The sequence below is a fragment of the Notolabrus celidotus genome, chromosome 2, assembly GCF_009762535.1.
Source record: "Notolabrus celidotus isolate fNotCel1 chromosome 2, fNotCel1.pri, whole genome shotgun sequence".
Classification (NCBI taxonomy): Eukaryota; Metazoa; Chordata; class Actinopteri; order Labriformes; family Labridae; genus Notolabrus; species Notolabrus celidotus.
The window spans coordinates 13,790,991-13,814,413 of record NC_048273.1 but is presented as its reverse complement, the minus strand read 5'-3'; the positions used below and the strand labels follow the sequence as shown (position 1 = coordinate 13,814,413).

Sequence of the window (23,423 nt, the reverse complement as noted above, 5' to 3'; positions counted from 1 at the left end):
ATACTGAAATATTTCTGTGGCTACACAAAAAACACTGGATCAGCAGCAATTAGTAGAGTAAGAGAGAGATAAAGAGAGGAGAGAGGGAGCGAGGCAGTTGAGAAAGAATGAGGGGGAAAAATGTAGCATCAGCGAGAGAAATGAAAAGCAGAGAAGAGAGAGCAGAGAGATGAATAAAAAGGAATGAGAGAGAGAGAGACCAGGGAGAGAGCAAAAGCGAGTGTGAGTTTCCAGCCAGTACAGTGTGGTGTGTAGGAGGTTGTAGCTTGAAGCCCCTGGTGCTTTTAAAGGACCAAAGACTTGCTCATTGTCTTGGGTCTGTGTGTGTATGTGTATGTGTGTGTGCAGGAGATGGAGAGAAAAACCTCTTCATTAGTCTTTTCCTCCAGCCCCTGACCACTCACTTACCCCCAGTAGCTACAGTACATGTCCCCATATGGGACTAAACCCACTTATACTAGAGATTAAAATGATCAGTCTTGGAAATGGGATAATACAATGTGACTCCAGCCAAAGCTGCAGTAAAGAAACTCGACAGTTACTGCGCAGCACTGAGGCTCTGTGTATGTTTGTGAAAAATGTCACCTAAAACAAAGATGAGCTTTTGATGCTCTTTGTTCCTTAATTGTTTTTTATAATTGAGGTCAAAGTTATAATTTAACCTTGTGTCTCGTTGTTTGTTCCAGAAGACAGGAAGTTGTTTGTCGGGATGCTGAACAAACAACAGACTGAAGAGGATGTTTACCGCCTCTTCGAACCCTACGGAGTCATTGAGGAGTGCACGGTCCTAAGAGGTCCTGACGGAAACAGCAAAGGTAGGAGAGATGATCTGGCTGTCAGCGTTATTTAGGTCACTGGCAGAGAAGTGACAGCACGTGTCAGTGTCCACATCAGCCAGGGTATGTGGAATATATGTGACATATGCATCAGATATAGGTCAAATAGCCTTTTGCCATAATTAGTAACATTTTCCCACATATGTGGATGTCTGCTGCTGGCAGCAAGAAAGACCTTGTGCCTATTATATAAAAGATGTTTGATCAATGTCCCAGATTAGAAACTTTGAGTGTCATCAAATGGATAATCAGCTGCTTTGACTTTCTTCCTTTTAAACAGATTGTAACAAAATTGGATACAAAATCTTCTCGTTTTTCAATGAGGTTTATATTTTTCATATTTGTGGATTTGAAAACACACAGAATTTTTGAATACACTTGAACGATCTCTGATCAATCCCATGAGTACTTTCAAAACCAAGATTCTTCACATAACATGAAGTAAAACAAGACACCCCATGTTACAATGGAAACACATCAAGGATTCAAAAATTCAAGTGATTTTTGCTGTCTGTCACAAACCTCTCATCAGCTTAGATCTTAAGAAAAAAACCCTCCATAAGTATGAAGTAACAATTTTGATTCAGTCCCTCAGTATCATTTCTAGACGCACTGCAGGCCCTCAATGTAACTTTGGTACAGTGGTGTTGATATCTCGCAGGCCTTTTCAGACAGCCAAAAACTTTTCAGAGACATCAATTCCCTCTGACATGCAGCAAAGAGCAAAGAGACTAGTGGGTTTTCATGTCTCTAAAGCCTATTCCCCAGCCAGCGCTTATGGAAATTGTTTTGGAATTATATCTGAGGGGGTTTGAAGCCAGAGAGCTCTTCCTCTGCAGTGGTTTGGAGGAGGAGGAGAAGGGAAAGATGGATGTCAAAATGATTTCAGGTGACCCCACTTTGAGAGAAGGGCAGCAAAAGAAAAGCTGCAAGAGGTTGAAAAGTACATTAACTAGAGTATATGTTCTCCTTTTCTGTCCTCTTCTGTTACTTTAATAGTTCTGCTTTAAAGCAAGATTATCCACTACATTTTACTCCACTACAGTTTTTATGAAAGCTGTGGTTTGTACTTTGCAGATTCATATTATTTCCACAAAATATGATCATCACAGTACATCATAATGTATGATCTTTGAGTAATCTACACAGCATTATGTAAAGTAGTTAACATTTGGCCCACCAGCAATATAAGAGGTATGCACTATCTGAGTTCCCGAAATTGAAAAATCTGATTCAAACGTTACTATATTACTAATATTGGAAAAGCAGATGTTACATTTTACATAGTGTTTAAATGTTGTTCAGATTTAGACACAAAAATGGTTTGGTTGGTTTGAGAAAAGGATCATGAGTTTGGGTAAAAATGAAGACGTTAGTTACCCAGCTTAAAGCCCCTGTGAGGAGTTCCTGACTGGTTGTGAAACGGTCTTAAATTGAAACTGATGCCTCTTAATAACCATGTAACCATATATTACATGTATAACTACATGGTAGTTTTTGTTAGAGGGTAGGTGTCTGACCAGACAGTTGACAGCACACTGAAGAAACAGCCTTCTGTCACATTTTAAAACTCAAGTATCCACAATAAATTAATCATTTGACTGTCAAAAGAAAGCGAGATGAGATTTTCTTTGAAAGAAAATAATGATTTTGTTATACTTATATTTTAGTGTTTTTCATTCAATTACAAAAATTGAAATTAAAAGTGCACACAAATAACCTTGCACCTACTCACAAGTGCACACCTTTACATAAACATAGACAATGGCAGTGGGATACGTTGTTTATTTTTTAATCAACTTGGATAGTCTCCTTTAGCAGTATCAGTGGTGACTCTGTGAAGGGGCTAATAGGTGCTCCATTTATTCCACTTCTTTTTGAATTCCACATATTGTATCCTCAAAACATGTATTAGTCTTTCCATGTCTTGTAGATCCTCAACAATGTCCAGCCAGTTACTTAGGGTGGGGGTGGGGGGGATGGGGGGTTTGACAGGGGGCTCCTTTTTGCACCATTTCCTGGTGATCGCCTTCTTAGTTGCTGCAAGTTACAAAGATACAATAGAAAATAATTATTTAAGTAATGGTTTGCACAGATTTACAATTAAGCACTTCACCTAACTTTCTGTAATGCTCCCGTCACATTATAACTATACCACTAGAAGCTAAAACCTGCCATACATGTGAATTTTAAAAAGACCTGTCTCTGCAGAGAATAAACTTCCTATTAAAGCTCCTCTGAGGAATGTTTAGTCGGTTATGAAACAGCCTTAAATTGATGTAGATTCTTCTTTTGAGATATGAAGGTAGACAACACCATCAGCATAAAGACTATTTCTATATAGTTATTTTTAAAGCCTGAAACCGCCTCTGCAGGGCAGGTGTCAGAAGAAGTGATTAACAGCACACTGCAGAAACGAACATTGTTGACATTTTCAACAGCAAATATTCTTGATGAGTGATACATGTGACTGTTAAGATGAAGCAGGATAAAAATATATTTTGTCCTACTCACACATGCAGGAAATATCAGCAAAGAGAAATTGGCTATCATTTTGTCCACTTGGGTCGCAAAAATGACACGCCATATGATCCTCTCAGGAGCTCATATGTGTGTGTTCTTACATAGAGGCAGCGTACATGCATGGCTTGCAAAGAATGTTAAGCTGAATGCATAATTAAAAGTGGCGTACAGTAATGCTACTGTAGAAAAGTCTGAGTACAGGTCACAGCTCCAGCTCCATTCTGTCCATATCTTAGTGGAAATAGGATTTTGACAGCTGAATGGACATCTTGATTGGCTGGTGTCCACAGGAGTAAACCCATTAAGAGAGGGAGAATGGCAGGGCCGCAGGGTCAAGCAGGATAGATGATAAGAAGAATAAAGTGTGAAAGATTAAATAAGAAGAGAAAAGAAACTTCAAATGGAATGAAATTAGGCAAATTAAGGTATAATAATAAGAGGGCTTGGTGGCTCAGTGGTAAGAACTACTGCCTCGCTGCAACGGACCCACATTAGGTCCTCACAGGTTTCTGGTTGGAGAGTTTCGATGTTGTTTTTATCGATTAAGGGCTCCAATTCCCCTGCCCTCTTCAGGTTTGATAAATTTACCTCAGAGGCATGCAAGAGCAGTAGCTTATAGGCACTGTTAATCTTCACACATGTATCGATATCATAGTGTGTTCACTTGATAACTTTGCTATGGCTGTGGTGCAGTAGTGCGTGTGCACCAGTTCTCTCTGCCTCAAGCCTCTGTAAAAATGAAGGAAAACATTATTTTCTAAGCTTATTGTAACTCACTTTCTAAAGATATTTTGCACTTTTACTTTTGCACAGAGACAAAGGACCAACGTACACATCTTGAAAAGGAAGAATCAAGTGTAGAGCTGTGACTCTCTTCATGCAATATTTTCAGGCTGTATTGTAGTACACAGAATCATAATTGATGTACAACAACTAACTTTGTGAATCTACAAATGCCATCTGCAAACGATTTGTTGGTTTGTCTTTCCTTGCAACATCCTACAAAGACATTAGTGCCAAGAGTGTTTGTTCTGTGGTTTCCTGCCTTATATCTACGCATTCACATATATTGGTCAGAACATCCTGTTGTGGAGCCAACATTGTAAGGCGTTCTTAAATGGTGTGGTTTTCTTTTCGGAAACATTATGAATTTGGCCAGTTTAGCTCCTATTTAATATGCACAGACAGGCATGTGTTGCTAAATAGAATGCTTTTCTGCTTCATCAGTGCAATCCTTAGCCTGCAGCTCCTGCCTGCTTGTCTGCCTGCCTAATGCCCGGAGTGGGGCAGCCTGCTGTGCAATGAGAGCCTGTCTCTGCACACTGATTTCTGCGGTGTCAAATATAATTCAACATCCTTTATTAATATACCATAGGCTTTTAAACTCACTTGATTGATTACATTTACTGAATATGTACACAGTGAGTGTGTGTGTGCCCGGGTCTAAACGTGTATGTGTGTGGTGTGCATCTGTTCTCTCCTCCAGGTTGTGCCTTTGTCAAGTTCTCCACACACACTGAGGCTCAGTCTGCAATCAGCGCCCTCCACGGCAGCCAGACCATGCCAGTAAGTACAGCTCTCTCCCTCACATATAATAAAGAGAAACATTCACACACCACCCGCCTACCATTGCATTCACAACACGTACACACCAACCAACAATCACGATAGTTATGTTCAGTCCATCTCTTGAGTGAGAGCTGCAAACCCTCAACCCCCAATCAATGTACAGAAAGTAAAACAACCCTGATAAATATATCAGCTTTGAAATAATGTGCATCTAGAAATAGCCTTCTGTCTCTTTAATTAACATAGAACCTTAAAAAAAAATCCAAATCTAATTTCCAGATAAAACTGTTTAGGATGATAATTGAATTTTCGGCGAGTCATCAATCAGTAGTTCTGCTTGCATAATCAGTGAATATAACTCCAGTGTGAGATTACATTTGCTTGTTATGTAAGCACACCATGTCCCCTGAATTCTCTCTGTATTGGATTTAAAATGAGCGCAGGAGCTGTACTGCTCATTTGTATGGGTCTGGTGTTTAGGCTTGGTCCCTGTATACCTGATGGTGTCAAAATAAAAGCCACTTACTCTGCACTCCAAACCTGAATGGAGTTATTCTCTGTGACATCCTGCAAGTGGACAGAGAGTCACGTCCTATATTATTCAGTGGCTTGATATATAGTCTGCTTTTATCCTCATTTTTGTCTTTGAAACTATCGCCTCAGAGAAGCAGAACCCTGAACTCTCCCCAGCCTATCTCACAGATGTTGTTCCACTGTATGATTTTATTATGAATGGTTGCCAATGTCCAACTCAAGAGAGAGGAACAAGAAGCCAGCTGTGCCATTTTGGCGCAACCTCTGAGTCAATCTAAGTGCAAATGACTGCAGGTCATGAGGAAAGACTCTGGATGTCCATTTTCTATAGATACTCTCCTTTCTCTGTTGCTCCATCCCCCTATCTCTGCTAGCTCTCTGCCCTCACTCGTCTCTCTTTGGCAGCCTCTCGGGATATTAGGCAATAGACTTGTTTACTCCACCTTTCACCACATTGGCTGCTGAATTATTCATCTAACTATAAGCAGGGGGCAGGAGAGAGGGGAGAAAGAGTGGGAGAGAGACGGAGAGTGAGAAGGGGGGGGACAAAGGGAGAATGAGCGAATGGACAGGATTTATACCTCCTGCGCTGGTAAATTGATTATAGAAATCTGATCAGCATCTCATATCCTGTAGCTGCTGGAGGAGAGGGCACAGTGTGCCTGCCTCACCGAGATTAGCGGACCACCGGTGGACCATTACACCTCAGCAGGACACTGCTATTCAAAGCAGAGTGTCTATCAATGTTGCAAAGATCCTGGAAAAACCTTGGACCGTACATCCTGTTTCTATTTAAATTTGTGTTGATTGAAGTTGAGTCACAGCTGCAAAAACAGGTCATGTACATGTTCATAAATGGAAGTAATGAATAAATCATCAACACGTTGGGATGCCTTCAAAATGAAAGCATTAATGAAGAAGTTAGGAAAAAGAAGAAAAGGAACATTGACAGCTACAATACGAGATACAAATTGAACTTGTAAAGGGCAAACATTGCCTTGCAACTCTTACAAGCAATTGCAATGTTTCCTACTTCTCTAGGGCTAATAGAAATGACTAATTGCTCTAATGAACTAGACAAACTGAGCCAGAATATGTATATGCCTGCGCATATTTGCCGTTGCACCAAAGCTGCAGCTGTTGAGCATTCAGAGAGATGACCATGAATAAAGCTAAGCCAATAGCATCGCCCGCTGAGGTGTTGAAGTGCACCGAATATAAACACTGCAACTAACTACAGCAGTTTGATAGATCTACTGCCAATCCCCCAAAGCGTGAAGACTGGCTTCTTAGAGTTTATCAGTTTGCACACACACGCACACATGAATGCATGTGTGTGCATACATAACCATCTACAAACAGAAGCACTTTGGGCCTAGCACATTTACACAAGTGCACGCGCACACATACATACACACTTTCTATATTGCCTCTTTCTCTGTTTCACTGTCACATGCTCGTACAGCCACAGGCAAGGGTCAAAGGCTCTCTGACTGATCCTATTTTCCAGCTCGGAGGACTGGAGCTGAATACATTTGTGTTATTCATGTAGAGGGGGAGTGGGCATTTTGTATGTATTGTATGTATGAGTTGGGTAGGATAGAGGGAAATCTGCATGGTGTGTGCGTATGTGCGGCAAGTATATATGAAGATGATGGTCAGTGCATGCATGATTGCAAGATGCTGTATCATGTATGCATACGTTCAGCACATTTAGCTTCACATATTCTTATACTTACATTCATCATGGAAATGAAAAGTGTATGCTAATAGCTAAGTTATGCATAATGTCACTCTATGAACAATGATTGCACGACCTGTCATATTTCCCTCCCATATGCCCTGCCACCAGCCCTTAGCCCTCTTCAGCTATCACACACACTCACACATACACACTGCCACAGTGCAGGATATGAGTGGCTCAATTAAACATTTAAACGCTAGAGCTGTAGAGCAAATTGCTGGGATTCAGCAGGGCCGTGTAGGAAGTAAGTCCCGGGACAGAGTTACACCAAGACAAGAGGGGGTGCGGGTCAGGTCCATAGAGCTGTGCTGATTTGTTCACTCCATATCTACGTCTGCTCTGCCTGGGTTTGAGCCTGTTTCAGCTGACACAGGGACTCAGATAGAAACACTGCAAGCAAGATTATGGAAGGATAAGGGTGTAACAAAGGGAAGCAAATGAGGTAAAGTTACATAAAAGACAGAGCTGGATGATTGAGAATGAAGAGAAGAGAAGGGTGGGTTTAAAAGAGCATCCAAATGTGATTCCCCTGCTGCTGGATCTTCTTTATTACTTCAGACAGAGAACACACACATGAAGTGCAATGAGTGCCAGGATTTATTACTCAGCTAGAAACATTGTTTTGATGTACAGATCAACACGACACTGACTTAAATTAAAGTGGCAGAAGTGGTGGATAGCCAAAAAAAGACTGTATAGTCTAATAATATCAAAGTTACTGTTCCTTAAAGTCAAGAAATAATCAAATTCTCATTGTGTAGTCAGTAATTTGTGAAATTGTAATTTGAATATTTGGCTAAAAGATGGATATGTTGCCAGTCAATATCAATGCTTTACCTTTATTTTAATCATTTGTTAGACCTCTACATTCCTTTTATGATTCAAAGATAATGCCTATGTAGCAAAGTAGATATTCAGTAGTATCATGAAAATGACATAAAATATAGGCTCTATACATTAGTATCATCATGTATATCCATTGTTGATAAAAGACTCAGTTGGGATAACTTCCAGATCTCATTTTGAACAAGGGAATTTGTTTTATTTAATTGTATGTGACCATACGCATAAAACTAGCCTGTCAAATATTGCTCACCAGCATCACATGCAATTCACTCATGATCTTGAAGAAACCTCTCCATCAATAGAATAAGAATATTCCGGCATAACTTATTGAATACAAAAGGTTTTTAACCTACATATTGAGCAATTAGGTTGTAACAGGGTGCCCTGTGTAGTGAAGAACAGCCAGCGTTAGCAGCAGTACATTCTAATATAAACAGGCAGCTTTTATTTTGCTGGCAGTGACAAAAAAAAAAAAAAAAGATTGTAGAGATATGGACATCAAGTTTATCACATTCAGATGTAGCTCTTAATTTTTGGAAGAATTTTGTGCCAGCAGGGGAATAGACTCAATCATTGTTGGACAAACTCATGAAGACTGAGACTTAAAAGGAAACTTTACAATGTGACACTTGAAACCATTAAAGCTATCTATATCAATACAGCTATAAATCAATGCACACCGTCCTTCTTCCCTCTGGCTTTGCAGTAGTCCAGTGCCAGCAAGCATATGTTTAAAGTTAAAGGAATGAGGGATGTATAGCTGGCCTTGCAGCTTGGACAGACACCAACCCTTCTTGGCAATGAGAAGAAACTTTAAAGAGGCAGACTTTCCTTTTGGTCCTGAATCTCTGTGGTGCCTCTTTTATCCCCTCTGTTTAACTCCTCTTCCTTCAGAGGCTCTCAAGGCAGCTGGGAGCCGCCTGGTGGGGGGATTCTTCCCACACTTGGCAGCTTAAAATTTAATGAGACTTTTACTTCAGACTTCATCTTCCTCCCTTTATAGCATTGGAGATTCTGCTCAGTGATATCCTAACAGGTCTGACTAGGAAAACCTATGAGATAAACAAATTCTGATGTGGATGCTTAGCCACCAAGTCACACAAGTCAGGTGTCCTGTGGAGAAGCAGCAGGAATGCAGAGTCAGTGTATAGACCTTCTTGGAATAAGCTTTGCAGGTAACAGGAAAAACATCCAGAAGTATGAAAAATAATGTCATGAAGCTATTTTACACCCAGACAGATCAATAAAGAAAAGTGTGATGAAGAAAAAGGCTAAATTCACTACTATGACCCTAAACGGTCTTTATTCGGAGAAACATCCTGCAGTTCAATGCCACACAGAAACACAAAGTCTAAAGCAAATATAACAGAAACGTGATGCAATGAAAAATCTGCATCACCGAAACCGAAATGCATCCAGTTGTATGAGTGACAGACACAAACAGAGTGGAGTACGTGTCGCACAGACTACTTTGCAAAAAGGCCATTTTAAAATAACACATTTTGTATTTTCTATTGTTGGACTTTGGTGAAGGAGGCTTATAGAGGAATAGTTTCTGAAAGATGGAAGCCTTTACTAAAGTAGCCACTGCTGCTAGTTTATCTGCTTTAAGCTAATACTCAGTTAGCCATGAACATATTGGTACCTTTAGCTGACTGACTGGCTGGTCTGCGTTTTCAGAGTAGTAGAGGAGTGATGGAGTCCACACTTAAATTAGCATAAGAGCTTTAGGGCCTGTCTCCACTAACATATGCAAAACAAATGTGGCTCAGCTTCTTCTATATTTTGTTTCACTCATGGTGCTCTCAGTTGAAAATAGTTTAGCTTGAAATCCACAGGAAGCATGTGCACAACGTTCTGTCCACATCATGGGTTTGTTTGGTCTGATGGCACCCACCCTTCTTCACTGGAAGCTTATTGAAAGTGTAGCACAGCCAGGAGCAGCTCAGAAAATATACTAAAAGGTTACAGTGCCTTTCTCATTTGGATATAATCCATGACTGTTGTGCCTCAACCATCGACCTCATTATTAAGTTTTGTTTTTTGCAGGTTTAATATTTAGAAATATGTCCTACTTTGTAGTGCTGTTACCTTCACACAGAGTTAAAGCTGCTGTTGGTAGTCACAGAGTAAACATCTGTTCAGAGAGAGGGACTTCGAATGTCAACATTATCCCTTCCAACCAGATTTCCTCTTAGCCCCCCAACATAGATCAGCGTGCGCAATCATGATAGTGCCGGACTCATAACCAATCGGAGGACGTAGTAGTGGGCGCCCCTTAACCAATCAGGAAAGAGGATTGGAGATTAGCTATGATTGATCCGTCATAATGGGAACAAGGGGAATAATAACATTACTTGATACAAAGGCTTTGTAAAACGCAGAGATTTCGCAATAGTCTCAATTACTCCACTTACCGATGAATACCAACGGGCATTATGACCTTTTCTCCAAACCAAGCAGAAAAAATGTAACGTTTTTTACATCATTCCTACCAACAGCAGCTTTAACAGCTAAAAGTCCTTTTGTAGTTACAAGGATCACAAATATGTGGGTTTTTTTTGTAGTGGTTAACAATATATCTATCATCAATGATTATTTCTTATCTCTACAATCTGATATCAGGTTGAGAGTCATTGCATGGTGTTTATTTTGAAATTGAGCAGATGTTATATGCCTGTACAAACACAAGCATTGACTAAAACGGGCACAGATTAGCTCCTGAGTGGTGATGCTTCCTTAAAGGGTTAAACTTTTTTCTTAAACATTCGTCATTGTTGTCATAGTTGACAAATACAAATCTAAAAGGTGGGACTTCTGATGTCAACTTTATCAATTGTGGACATACTAACCACAATTGTTTTTGCAATGGCACAATTCCCAGGTGTGGAGCTGCAACCGAATTTCAATCAATTTTTCATTTTCATTGTGTTCTATTGAATTTAAGCAAATATGAAGCACACAGAGTATTTTAAAACTGACTTTATAGTCACTACATAGGGAAGCAGGAGTGCCCTGGGACTACTTTTGTAACCTAGCAACAATAAGAAGCGTTCTGAAATAGAAGTCGTGGGCGCTGCCAGTGCAAAATTCTCCATTACTGGACACAGGCCCTTAGACTAATGGGAAGCTGAGGTGATCAGAACAAGGACTTGGGCAAAGAGATCCCTGCTTAACAGTAACAATAATCCACCATGAGCATGCAATTTGCAGTAGTTGCAAGGAAAACTTCCCTTTCAACAGGTAGAAACTTTGAGCAGAAACAAACTCTCTGGTTAACAGCTTTGGCTGGGTGGGCAGAGAAAGAGGAAGAAGAAGGGGGGATAAAAAGGAGAGATGGATATGAAAGCAGTAAAGGAGGTGTTGGTATCTTTCTGTGCCTGTCTCCAGAGACCTGAGTTAGGTTTTGGCAGCAACAGCCTAAAGCTTGATTCATACTTCTGAGTCGAACCTGCAGGACCTTTACAGTATGTTGACCAAGCTGCTTTCATTGGAGCAGACATACCCCACTCTAGTAGAGAAAGAGGTTGACTTTGGTGTTCTAGTTTAACGTGCTCTGATTATTAAACTCAATCCTTCCCCAAAAATTAGAGAAGCGGAGCAAGAACACTCAGCCCTCATTACTAAAGTGGATACGCTTTTAATCTCTTTTTTAAACCATGACAGGGAGTTTAAATCTTCTAATGTACCAGTACATCTCCTCTGTATTCTGGCCATGCCCTGTCCTGGACATTTCAAAGTTAAATCTTATACTAACATTAATGATGCTGGTGTTAAATATTTGGACAGAAACCACAAACTGTAAACCAGCAGCTTTTTATGTCAAAGTCAACCTGGAAGTTACCCAACAAATGATATAATTTATATGAAAGATGAAAATAAAAACAATGAACCTAAAGGTTATATTATTTTGTCTCTTGTTTCTATACTGTGAAATTGAAGAATCATACACTGTTGTCTCAGAATTGGTATGTACAGTAAGAAGCAAAACACTTAGTCACTCAGCTGACCACAGAACAGTTGTCAGCCAGTTTGACAGTCTGACAATTAGTCTGTCAGCCAGTTAGCTGAAGCATCTAGCCAACTAGTCTGCCAGTCAGTCAATCACTCATCTAACTAGACAATCAGCCATTAAGCAAGACAGCAAACCAAGCAACTGACCACTCACCTGCAATCCTTCAAAGCTGTAATTCAACCAGCAAGTAAGCCAGGAGGAAAAGGGCTCGGGGGAATATTGAGAAAAGATGGGAGGAAGGGAAAGGAAGAGGATAAAATCTATGTGCTACAGTCGAAAGGTCCAGTGCCTGTCTTTGAACATCTCTTGCTATCTGTAGATGTCTTTATTAACAGAGATCCTCAGGCTCAAGTCAGGGAACATGCAAACAAAGGAAAATACCTGAAAAAATCTGATGAACTGAAATATCTAGCATTACAATAGTTTTGTGTTCAAAATGTTTAATTATTTTGTATTCTGGTGCTTATGCAAATTATTTGTGAAACATCCATGAACATAAAGCTTTGATTTCAATCAAACCAGCTGGATGTCCATTTCTTACTACATAAATAAACAGTTAATATTAAGTCCCATTAGGGTTTTATCTTCACCAAACCAAAAAAAAACCCTTTAAGCCCTCTAAAAACCCCAACCCCCAACCTCCAATTCCTGCTCTTTACCAACCACCACTGTTATTGACAATCTTGCATCAATTTCAGGGGGTCTCTTATCATGACTGACACACAACCTTTCTCCACTGTCAGACCAGAGTAATATTTCGGCCTTTTATATGGATCGATTGGCCAGTTTGGGGGCGCATAGGGGAGGAGAGGCGGAGCACACAAAAGGTCAACTGTAGCGCTAAATCATTTGTAGATTCTTAATGAAGGGTGTGTGGCAGACACACCTGCTGTTTCATTATTGGGCTGCAGGAAGAGGTAATAGTGTTGATACAGGGGGGAGATATCTTGGGCTGCAGAGAGGGAAGAGGGAGGCTGAAACAGAAGGACAAGATGAGAGAAATTGCTCTAAAAAGGCAACATTTTCTTTGAAGAACACTTCCACCAAGGTCAATAGGAAGCACTGCCAATTGCAGCTCTTATTTCAAATCATTGCACATTGCAGATCTCTTAGCCTTAACTGTGGGAAGGAGCACCAAGGTTACATATATGTACTGTACCGCAGGGGAAAAGCTGGGGAAAAGTATAAAATATTTATGTCATGCAAAGCGAGGCTGCTTTGCCCCGAGTGACTTTGTACATATGTTTAAAACTGATTGAAGGAGCGGATGGTTTCTGTCGACACATCTGCCTCCAGAGCTCTTTACTCAATAAGCAGATTATTTTTATTCTTCACATATATCCCTGTTAGATTCATGTTTATGTATGCCAGCCGTAAAATAAGGAGACACAATCCTCTGCAATAATACAAATGAGAGATGCTGTTGCTTCCCAAAAAAAAAAAAAAAAGAGTCCCAAAAACCTCTGACATGCAATTAGAGGAGCTCACAGATATTGATGTTGGCAGCAGTTGTTGTTGCTTATGAATACCAAGAAATCAGAACTTATAACCAATAGCATTCTTTTCACCTTTGTATTGAAGTTTTCAAAGCTTTTGTAGATAATGAAAGACAGTTTTCTGAGTGAGTGGGTGAATATTGGTGTTTTAGCGTCTTGCAGTAAAACAGGTTAAGTGTCTATGCTCTGCTGCCTCTGATTTCCTCCTCTCTCTCTCTCTACTCCCTCAGGGTGCTTCCTCCAGCTTGGTGGTTAAGTTTGCCGACACAGACAAGGAGCGCACCATCAGACGTATGCAGCAGATGGTTGGGCAGTTTGGCATCTTCAACCCAGCCATTGCCCTACCCTTCAGCACCTACAGCTCTTACGCACATGCGGTGAGTTGGAGCAGACACATGTATCCCACACAGAACAATACAAATTTAACCCACGTATTTAAACATACATGCAAACTAGATGCTGATGCAATGCTAACTGCTAACTATCCTTGTTGCTTTAAGTTTTTGAAACATTTTTTTTTATTTCAGAACATTTTTCAGCTTATTGCTGATCTGCTCCATGTGACTTCTTTTGTAGCATCATTATAATCTGTAGAATCAGGCCAATCAATGGCCAATTACTTCACTCATGTCTAGGTACTGCTAGCCTTCTAATTCTCAGTTTAATATAAGCTGAGTATCAATTAACGACACACATGGGGGGCTGTATAGGGGAGAGTTAGATTGACTCCAATGGTGCGTTCACACCAAATGCGAATGATCACGCTATTGGCGTGAATACAGTCGCAAGAATGTTTTATGTTCACTCGCTCAATTTGAGCGAATGACTCGCGTGTACACGAGTGCCCAAGACGCAAATTTGCGCGGGGGGGGGGGCTCTTGGACATTGAATGGGGAAGCCGGTTATGCTAAGGGGTGCAGAGCTAACTTCCTACTACAACCCATAGCAGGATTCAAGTGACAGACAAAGTTTTCACAACTCACCAGATAATCCTCCTCACTCTGTGTCCTCACAGTGAGCTCCTGTTTATTTCTGATCCCATAAAAAGTAGGTAGAGTCACAGAGTTTGGGGAAGCTGTACGTACAGAAATATTATCAAAGTGTCCCATATATTCCAGATGAATGCATCTCCGCTGGTCCAAACGTCACACAACACACTTCACTGGGTGATCTGCACGCTAATTGGCTAGCGCGCTGCTATAGATTCGCTGGAGTTCAGATATTTCAACTCTTGCGAATCATTCGCACAAATGAACTTGCGTCATCTGCCAGACCACTACTCGCATCTAATCACGTCTCTACATTGACTTTACACGTAATTCATTCATGCTAATGATTTTATTCACGTGTGGTGTGAACGCACCATAAGAGCTCATGACTAAAAAAAAACTAAAAAAAATCAAATCATCAGTGTTTGCGAGTGGTGGGGCTCCCTGCAGCGCTCCTGGATACTAAGCAAATATTAACATTTTGCTTTATCAATTTATTAGAGCTGTTTGCAGCCTGCTTCTGCTGTCCCCAATAGGCCAAAAATATATGGTAGCATGTTTTAAATAAACAAAACGTATTATTATTCACTTACTATGCCAACATAAAGAGCCAGGAATGCTTCATGTGTCTCAATATCTTCAAACATATTCTGAGTAATTTCAAACTGTTCAATTTAAGAGCCCTTTCATGGTGGATTATAATCCCTGACAGTGAGTGATGTTAAAGTAACTATAGAGTTTATACAGCCAAACAATGCCAAGATGCTTCATATGGTGATGCCATATGTTTGATAATTTGTACTGGACTCATCGTCTTTGTTTGTCCTATAGCATTTGGGTTATTTAGTGTATAACTGATGGTTGAAACCAAGCGGCAACCACCGGTCTCAAAATATGAACCCCATGCAGAAGTGTTATAAACTGCAGTTCATTGAGTGTCTGCTTGAGGCTGGCTGTAGAAACACCGGAAACCACATACACACCAATTCAAAGAAGACGATCTTTGCAGCAATAATTGACATGTTTACAGCCTGGTTCAAAAAACGGCTTAAGTCAGAAGAGCTAATTTCTCTATTAGCGCACACTGTACAGGGGTGAATTTTTTTCTAGCACGACAGTTCAGAAGATATTATGAGTTTTGCCCATTTAAGACATGACTGACAAGTGGGAACACTGTTGCTGTTGGCTAGGAGGCTCAAAGCCCGCCTCTTTACCTCACACTAGCTCAGCAGAAGTTAGGTTGTGTTCAGCATTTCCAATATGGCTCCCGCCGACGATTGGCTTCAAATCAGTGCTCAGGAACAGATGGGTGACCTTCACGGATACTACATCCATTATTTGTACAGTCTATGGTTGGAACTGATAGCACACATGGGCATCAAAGTTTGCTGTCCTTACACCTAATACTGACACAGGATAAAACCACTGAATCTGTTAATTAAATCTTATTTTTAATTTAATTCAAGCGCACTAAGAAACTTCTGTTTTGATCCATTTTTGATAAACCTTGTAGTTTAAAAATAAAAGCTCACTAACCCATCAATTTCATCAGTAGCACTTCCTCTTTTCCACTTAAACACTGCTCCAAGGCCATCACATTTTCTCACTTCCCCCTACACGTCGGCACACACACATTTAGTTAGCTTGTACCCTCAAACCCCTTCATCAGCTCTCCTCTGCCCTCCTCTACCCCCGCCTAACGTATCCCCCCTCGGGGCATGGCACCATACGCACACAGCAGACCCCCGGCCTTTGATGAGTTCAGACAGCCTATGCAACCCCTCTCACCATGCGTCCCCTCTACCCTCTATCACACTGCTCCCCTCCTCCCTCCCACTCCTTCCCTCTGCGCCCCCCTTCTGGACCCTAGAGATGCTTCAGGGGCCACAGTTGACTCAGAAATATTCCATAGGCAACTTATCTGCACACTAACTTTTGTCTTCCCTGGAGAGCATGCTCAAGCCTACCATCATGTGCACTCACACACACACACACACACACACACACTGAACAGCCTACTAGAAGCAGAACTGAATTCAAGGCGTGTTTCCTGTCCATAGCAGAGATAAAAAACCTGGGTTTCTGTCACCACATCTGCACCCAGAAAGGAAGAACACAAATCCATTTTTTCTTTATTTATTTGGATGTCAGTTATATGTTGTGCTGTTTCTAAACACCAGGATAAATTGATGACGTTAGCTAGGTGTAGGGGACTTATCCATTTCCCTCATTTTCACATCGCAGGTGTTGGACCCAGTGTGAAATGTGCAAATTGACCATCCTACAGTAATTGTAAGGCCATCTCTTGTGCTCTCTCCAGTAAAACTCCCTCCTTCATTACCATTCATGAAATGCAGTCCTTTCCCAGGAAATGTGGAGAAATGCAAATGTTTAAGAGGTGATGGAGGCAGTGGTAGTCAGCGGGGAGAGCATTGTGCCCCGCTCAGGTTGGCCATGACTCTTATTTACTGTGGCAGAGACCCGTGTCGACTCATACAGACGCACACAAGAGTGTACACGCTCACGCACTGTGCCGCAAAAGTTCTTTCTCCCCTCCCCCTCCCTCACACACAGATATAATATGACAAAGAGCAGGATGAGGCTGGGTAATCGAGTTCCGAGTGAAAGCAACAAGGGCATAGGGGATACTTCAGCATTAGAGAGAATCAATTACCACTAAATCTAAAGGAGAAATTGCACGTATGTGGGTTCCTTGACACCAAGATTATCCAGCATGAACAATGGTAGTGAAGGTGAAATTCTCCTTGTATTAGCATTATGAATCACATAGACTGTGGTTTCTATGTACCTTCTATAATGAATTCAAGCTAAATAAAGGAAGTCTGTGGCATGGCAACCTTGGAGATAAACTTACCCCAACTTTTGATAAAGTAAGGAGTGCACAAGAGGCAGCAATGGGTAATCAGCAAGGTTCTTGTTTTCATATCTTGCTAAAGACTCTTAATGATTCTAAATACTGGTGTGCACTGCTAGGTGTTTCATAAAGTGGAATGAAGGGACATATTAGTTATCTTTAGTGTGGGTGTCCAGCTTGTACAGTGGTTGTGATTACATTACAGACTCTGGTGCGGGGTGCTTGCACATGGTGTGCATCCCTGATTCCCCTGCAGCCACCAGGAATGTGCTGAAGTGATACGATGAATGTTTCTTTACTGCAAGATAAACTACACATATTCCCCCAAGACGAAAAACCTGCAGTGACAGAAAAAGGACTTTATCTCCAAAGACACACTACGTGTTCGCCCACTCTCCACATACACTGGCCAAGAGAAGAGGAGGTGGCACAGTATAGAATACAGACGTAGGGAGAGATGGTATATATAGCTATAACCAGGCAGTACAGTAAATGGTAAATTCAAAGAGCTACCTCTCCACTACAGCAGTGGATAGGATTATAGAGTTGAGCTGACAGCCAGTAAATTGGATTTTAGTCAAACCAGGAGAAGGAGGGGGCTCTGAACACAAATTGGAGGGGTACAACACTGACAACATATGCCAAAAATGAGAAATGTGCCATTTGCACGATAGACACAGACACTGGTGTGCTCTGACAGGAGACATCCTATTTGCAAAAAGGTGATTTCATAAAACACAAGCAGATGGAGAGCAAGAGAGTGAGATTCCATGTTTCATTCCAGCGTTAGCAGGGAGTGATAATAGTTCTCCCATGAATCGCTGAATGCAAGTAATAAAACCAGCTTTTATTACCTTTTGTATTTCCCCTTCAAGACACAAACATCATATTTGTACACAATTAGATTTGATTCAAGTCACTTTTCTCCCCTCGTCTCTTTGGGAAGACAGCCATTTTAGCTTTTCCCTTGGTCTCTTTAGTTGGAGAACTACACGCTGTGTCAGAAGGACAAGAGACAAGTTTTAGATTTAATGGCACCTCCGGCGACGTGCCCCTCGTGCCTCCCTAAAAGATGCATTAGACTAAGTGTGGGATAGATAAATGAGAGGAGAGAAAATGGTTTAACTAGATGCTGCTAGTGACAATGTGTGGGTGGATGAGAGGGAGGATGATGACTGTAAACTCACATTAGGAAACATCTCCCCCTGTTGGAGGGACTCACATTCAAACATGGCACACATGAGAAATGATTGTAAGACATTACTGCATCATTTGGCTGTGCTGTAAACTGCCTGAGCACTTACACACACACACAAACACCAGCATGTGTGTGACCTGGTTTAGCTGTACTATACTTGTGAGGACTCGCTCTACAAACACATGTAGAGGGAGCATCAGATGAAAAAAACCCTATTAAAAGCCTCTTTTGGAAATACAGTGTGCTAGCATGGGGGTAACAAATGAGGCCCTTGAGCTTCAGTCTTCTGTCTTCAGTCTTTTGGTTCACCTCATTGACCCACTGTCTCCCTCTCTCTCTCATTTTTTCAACCTGTTCACCCCCTTGCTCTGCCTCTTGCCTCTCTTTGTCTCTCTCTCTCCTCTCTCCCCCCGTCCCCGGCTGGTTGGGCTATAAGGGGTCACATGTGACAGTGCTGAGAGTCAGAGAGTCACAGAGCAGCGCTACAGAGATAATTGCCATGTGATAAAGAGGTGATTGCCTGCTGGCACCAGGGGAGAGTAATGCCATCAGGTTGCAATAAAAAAGCAGATGTCTGACAGTAAATGAATGCTGCCGGAGCCCGGGCAACTTTCTTTTGCTCCCTTTCATCTCACACGCTCCTCTTTTGTCCCCCTTGTTTCTCTCTGCCTTTTCTTCCTTCCTCCTTTCTTTTCAAGAGGAAGCAGAAAAGGTTGTGTCTGTTATGATGAAGACTCAGCTCTGCTCATTCTTTCCGCCAGAGACATTTGCTATCTGCTGGGGAGTGCAGAAATAAAGAGACGGGAATGGCTTTTGAATATAATGCCTTTGAAATTTTGAAAAAAAAAAAAAAAGGAAAAAAAAGAAAGGAGCATATGAGAAGTAAAATGGAATGACTGTGAATATCCCTGTCAACATAACCACTCTGCTTTTTATTTCATTTTCCATCAAAGCCAGTTGGTGTGAACCACTGCATACCAACATAATTACATGCTTGGGTTTGCAATTTGTTGCATTTTCATTTGAAATGAGGCATCAATGAATGGCAGAGTTTTGCCCATGACAATCTGACAGATGTCATAAATGAATGCATTATCTAAGACATGCGCTGGGAGATAGGCCTGTATTCTGAATTGTTCACTCCCACTCCATTATTACTCCATCCAGGCCTGAAGCTTGTATAAGGCCAGCAACAAATAGGCTGCAGACTTGTTAGAATCAGCCCCAAGTCTCCGGACCTCTCTAGAAGAAAAGACAAAAAAATGGTGAGTGGTGTGGCAGTGTATTTTTCCGTAATACCAGCCCAGTCAATCCCTTCATCCTGCAGTCCAACCCTTTTCACATCCTAATGGGGGGGCAGTCACAGCAAAGCAAGGGAGGACCAGATCCTCAAGACCTCTTTGTTTGTTTCTGTGTCGCTGCTTTTGTTTGGTTTCTTGTTCCCTTGCTGTCTTTTGCAGCTATGCCCCCTTAAAGGCTCAATTCATCTTATTTGGAAAGGAAAGGATGATACCCATTTGTCACATTGAAATTATGCAAATGACAAAAGGCGTTAATAGATAGCTGTGGCAGGCCATGTGGCTAATGGATGAGATGCCAGCGCTGGGCATTCTACAGCGGGACAGCAGCTTTCAGGTTACCTGACAGGGCCACTGAGGGAAAATAATTGGCTTTTCCATTGCAGGGTCTCCATGCAAATAGAAGCAGAGTGGCTTTCTATACCTCTGCTGTCCCACAACATGGTCATTAGCATTAGTGCCAGTGGCAGAGGAGTTTGATTTTTGCTTATATGAGTCATTCTCAGGCCACGGCCATCAGCAGCTCCCCTGACACACAGCAGCAGTATTAAACAGATGCAGAGACAGCGGTAAGACACTTGTCCAGCTGTGTTTGTATTCCTTTTGCATAGAGGTCTGCTAAGTGGTTTTGATTCCCTGCATAAACTAATATCTTTGCACGTTTCAGTAGCCATTGAACAATGAAATATTTCTTCGTGAATTAAGCATTCAGCGTTTGGTTTTCACAGCTAGAATTTAAGCTGAGTACAGTAACTCAAACAGTCTCTATCTCTTCTCATGCATGTTGTGTTCATGTGTGTGTGCGCGTCTGTGTGTGAGTGCAGTGCAGTGCAGTGCAGGGCAGCGGTGCATGTAAGCGTGTCCTATGCATATGAATAAACACTCTGTGGGCTTCATGTGATGGAAAATAGTTCCAGCTTTCACTTCTCAGTTCATGCTGAATAGAAATGCAGAATGAATGTAAGCCTATTGATTTTATCTCTTTGTTGGTTTGTCCAATGGGTGAAAATCGACATCCATTGCAAAATTCTGACTAACATGCTGTATTACTCACATGGTCTGGGATCTGAGTTGCTAGCTACTCCCGCTCTGAACATATTGTTTTAATGACTCAGGGTCTGGAGTTAGTGACACCTCAAAACAGAGAAATGCTCCATCAACTTCAACACACAGATTTGTTTCATTTAATGAAGTTCCCTACATGTCTTCTTACTAATAACTAGCCCAGAGACAAACCTATTGGTTTCTGCCTGAATTATAAAACAAAGCAGATCCTGGACTCTTTATGAATGTTTGGCTGCAAGTTAAAATCATTATAAATACATCAGAAAAAAATAGAGATGAGCTTTGGGAAAATACGATGTCTTTTTGATGTTTTTATTTCTTCTATATAATCCAAAAGAGTATTGAGAAGTTTGACGATGGTAAGAAAATAGCAATGTAACTCTTTGGCAAACTTTTCCTGTTCCCAGAGCGCAGAGATAATGTGCACATGTCAATGCGTTGATTTGTATGAGCCCAACAGACAGCTATTAAATCGTTTCTGCAGCTGGTGACAGGCCTCCTGCTGGGAGGATAGACAGATTCACTAAACATAGGTTGACAGGCTTCTTTTTTCTTCCCTTTCTTTTATTCCGCTCTACTTTCTCTGTACTTCCCATGCACTATCCATCCATCAACCTCAACATACATCCCTCCCTCTGTTCTACCCTTGCCATGTTTCCCTCTCTCCTGCTCCCCTTCTCCCGTCTTTGTCTGACTCCTTCCAAACTTACTATATTTTTCATTACCATCTGTCCTCCCCTCACCTCTTTCGCACCCCGTTCTCCCTCCTGCTTCCCCGCACACACACCACACCCCATCCAACCCCCTTTCCTCCACCCACCTCTCCGTGTCCCTCTTCTTTAGCTCATGCAGCAGCAGGCAGCCATCATGGCAGCAAGCCACGGAGGTTACCTCACGCCCAGCGTAGCCTTTCCCGCTACGCAGATCCACCAGATGGGGGCGCTCAACATCAACAGTCTCCCACCCACCCCCATGACCCCGGTGTCGGGTGACTTTCATCAAGCCCTAGGTGAGCGCAATTTCATTCCCTTACCTCTTGTGTGTGTGTGTGTGTGTGTGTGTGTGTGTGTGTGTGTGTGTGTGTGTGTGTGTGTGTGTGTGTGTGTGTGTGTGTGTGTGTGTGTGTGTGTGTATTAGTGTGTGAGACCATGCCATTAAGGTTTTTGTTGGTCTACACATGTTGTGATGATTTCTGTATGAGTATTTGTATATGTGTTTGTTTGCACACTGTGAAAATAAATAAAACACTAAAGCCTGCAGCAAGTCCAGAACAAAGGGTGCGTGCTCACTGGTAATCCCAAATTATTCCACTGGAGAGAAGGAGAGACTATTATGGAAAAAAAAGAGAAACGTTAAATGGGATTTGCATGTTTATGTTGTTTATGAATGCAGAAAATATTTGGTTGTCGTAGCTGGAGAATAAGGAATATCAATAAGTAGGTTTACAGATAAGACGTTAATTTCCCTGTAGTATTTTGACCTTGTGCTTTGAAGCACTTGTGCATGATCTGCATGCAGTTGGTTTTGTTTTCCATAACAAACACCTCCTATGCAGATGCATTACAGAGGAAAAGGAAGGACTTTGAAATATCTACCCACTGCATAACATTTGCTTATTCAGCAGTGCTTCATTTTCCTTGAGACAGAGGAAACTTCAAGATTCTCCATTCAACAAAAGCACGAGCTGAAATAAATAATACAGTATCCAACTCTTTGTTGTGCCGCGCTCACCTACTTTGTCAACACTGCAGTATTGAGTTTTTAAGGTGATGACTTTGGTAACTTTAAACCAATCAGTGTAAGCCAGAGAACCACCGTCAGTGGGACAAGGCCTGGTTTTCTTTATAGCCACCATAGGAAGCCAGCCTCCTATTATAAACCTGCTGCACTATTTCAAATTCTTTCTGCACTGTGGTTTCTGTGGGAAGGAAAAAAAACCCTCCTGAAGAAGAATTCTGTTCATGTCTTCATCCACAGACACAAGTAAATGACAGTTGTATTGTACAAATCCTGTTTGGTGTACACAATAATCAGTTGAATTCACATAAAGCAGTCAGCAGAGCAGGTGATGAAATCAACGCAACACAACCCTTACTAACCTTTTAATCACTGTGTCTCCAACTTAGTCAAATGAAAGCATGAACTGTATATAGAGCAAGATGCCAGTTGACACACATGCTGTTAGTGTACAGTATGTGCAATAATTTCCAATATTGTGCCATAAATCTCAAGAGGAGACCCATTTGTCAAATATTCACTGTGATGTTTTCGGTGCAAAGTGTGCACTTTTGGGCGGGCATAATCAATCAGAGACAGTGATTAAAAGCGGAGCTCAATCTTGCTGAGACAACGCGATGCTCTTCTTTTGACGGGTAAAGCACTGACAGTATGGCAATTGCATACCTGTGCTTTGCAACACAATAGTGCTGATGAAA

The 23,423-nt window shown here is 41.4% G+C and overlaps 1 protein-coding gene across 1 annotated transcript in view; it reads left to right on the top strand.

Annotated features, from left to right (window-relative positions):
* Nucleotides 1-23,423, top strand: part of celf5a (cugbp, Elav-like family member 5a) — a 57,111-nt gene that overhangs the window by 16,589 nt on the left and 17,099 nt on the right. Inside the window, exons 2-5 of the mRNA XM_034700266.1 lie at nt 687-815; nt 4,846-4,925; nt 13,794-13,940; nt 21,832-21,997. Of these exons, the coding sequence (XP_034556157.1) occupies nt 710-815; nt 4,846-4,925; nt 13,794-13,940; nt 21,832-21,997 (499 nt within the window). The 5' untranslated portion in view covers nt 687-709. The remainder of the gene's footprint in view (nt 1-686; nt 816-4,845; nt 4,926-13,793; nt 13,941-21,831; nt 21,998-23,423) is intronic.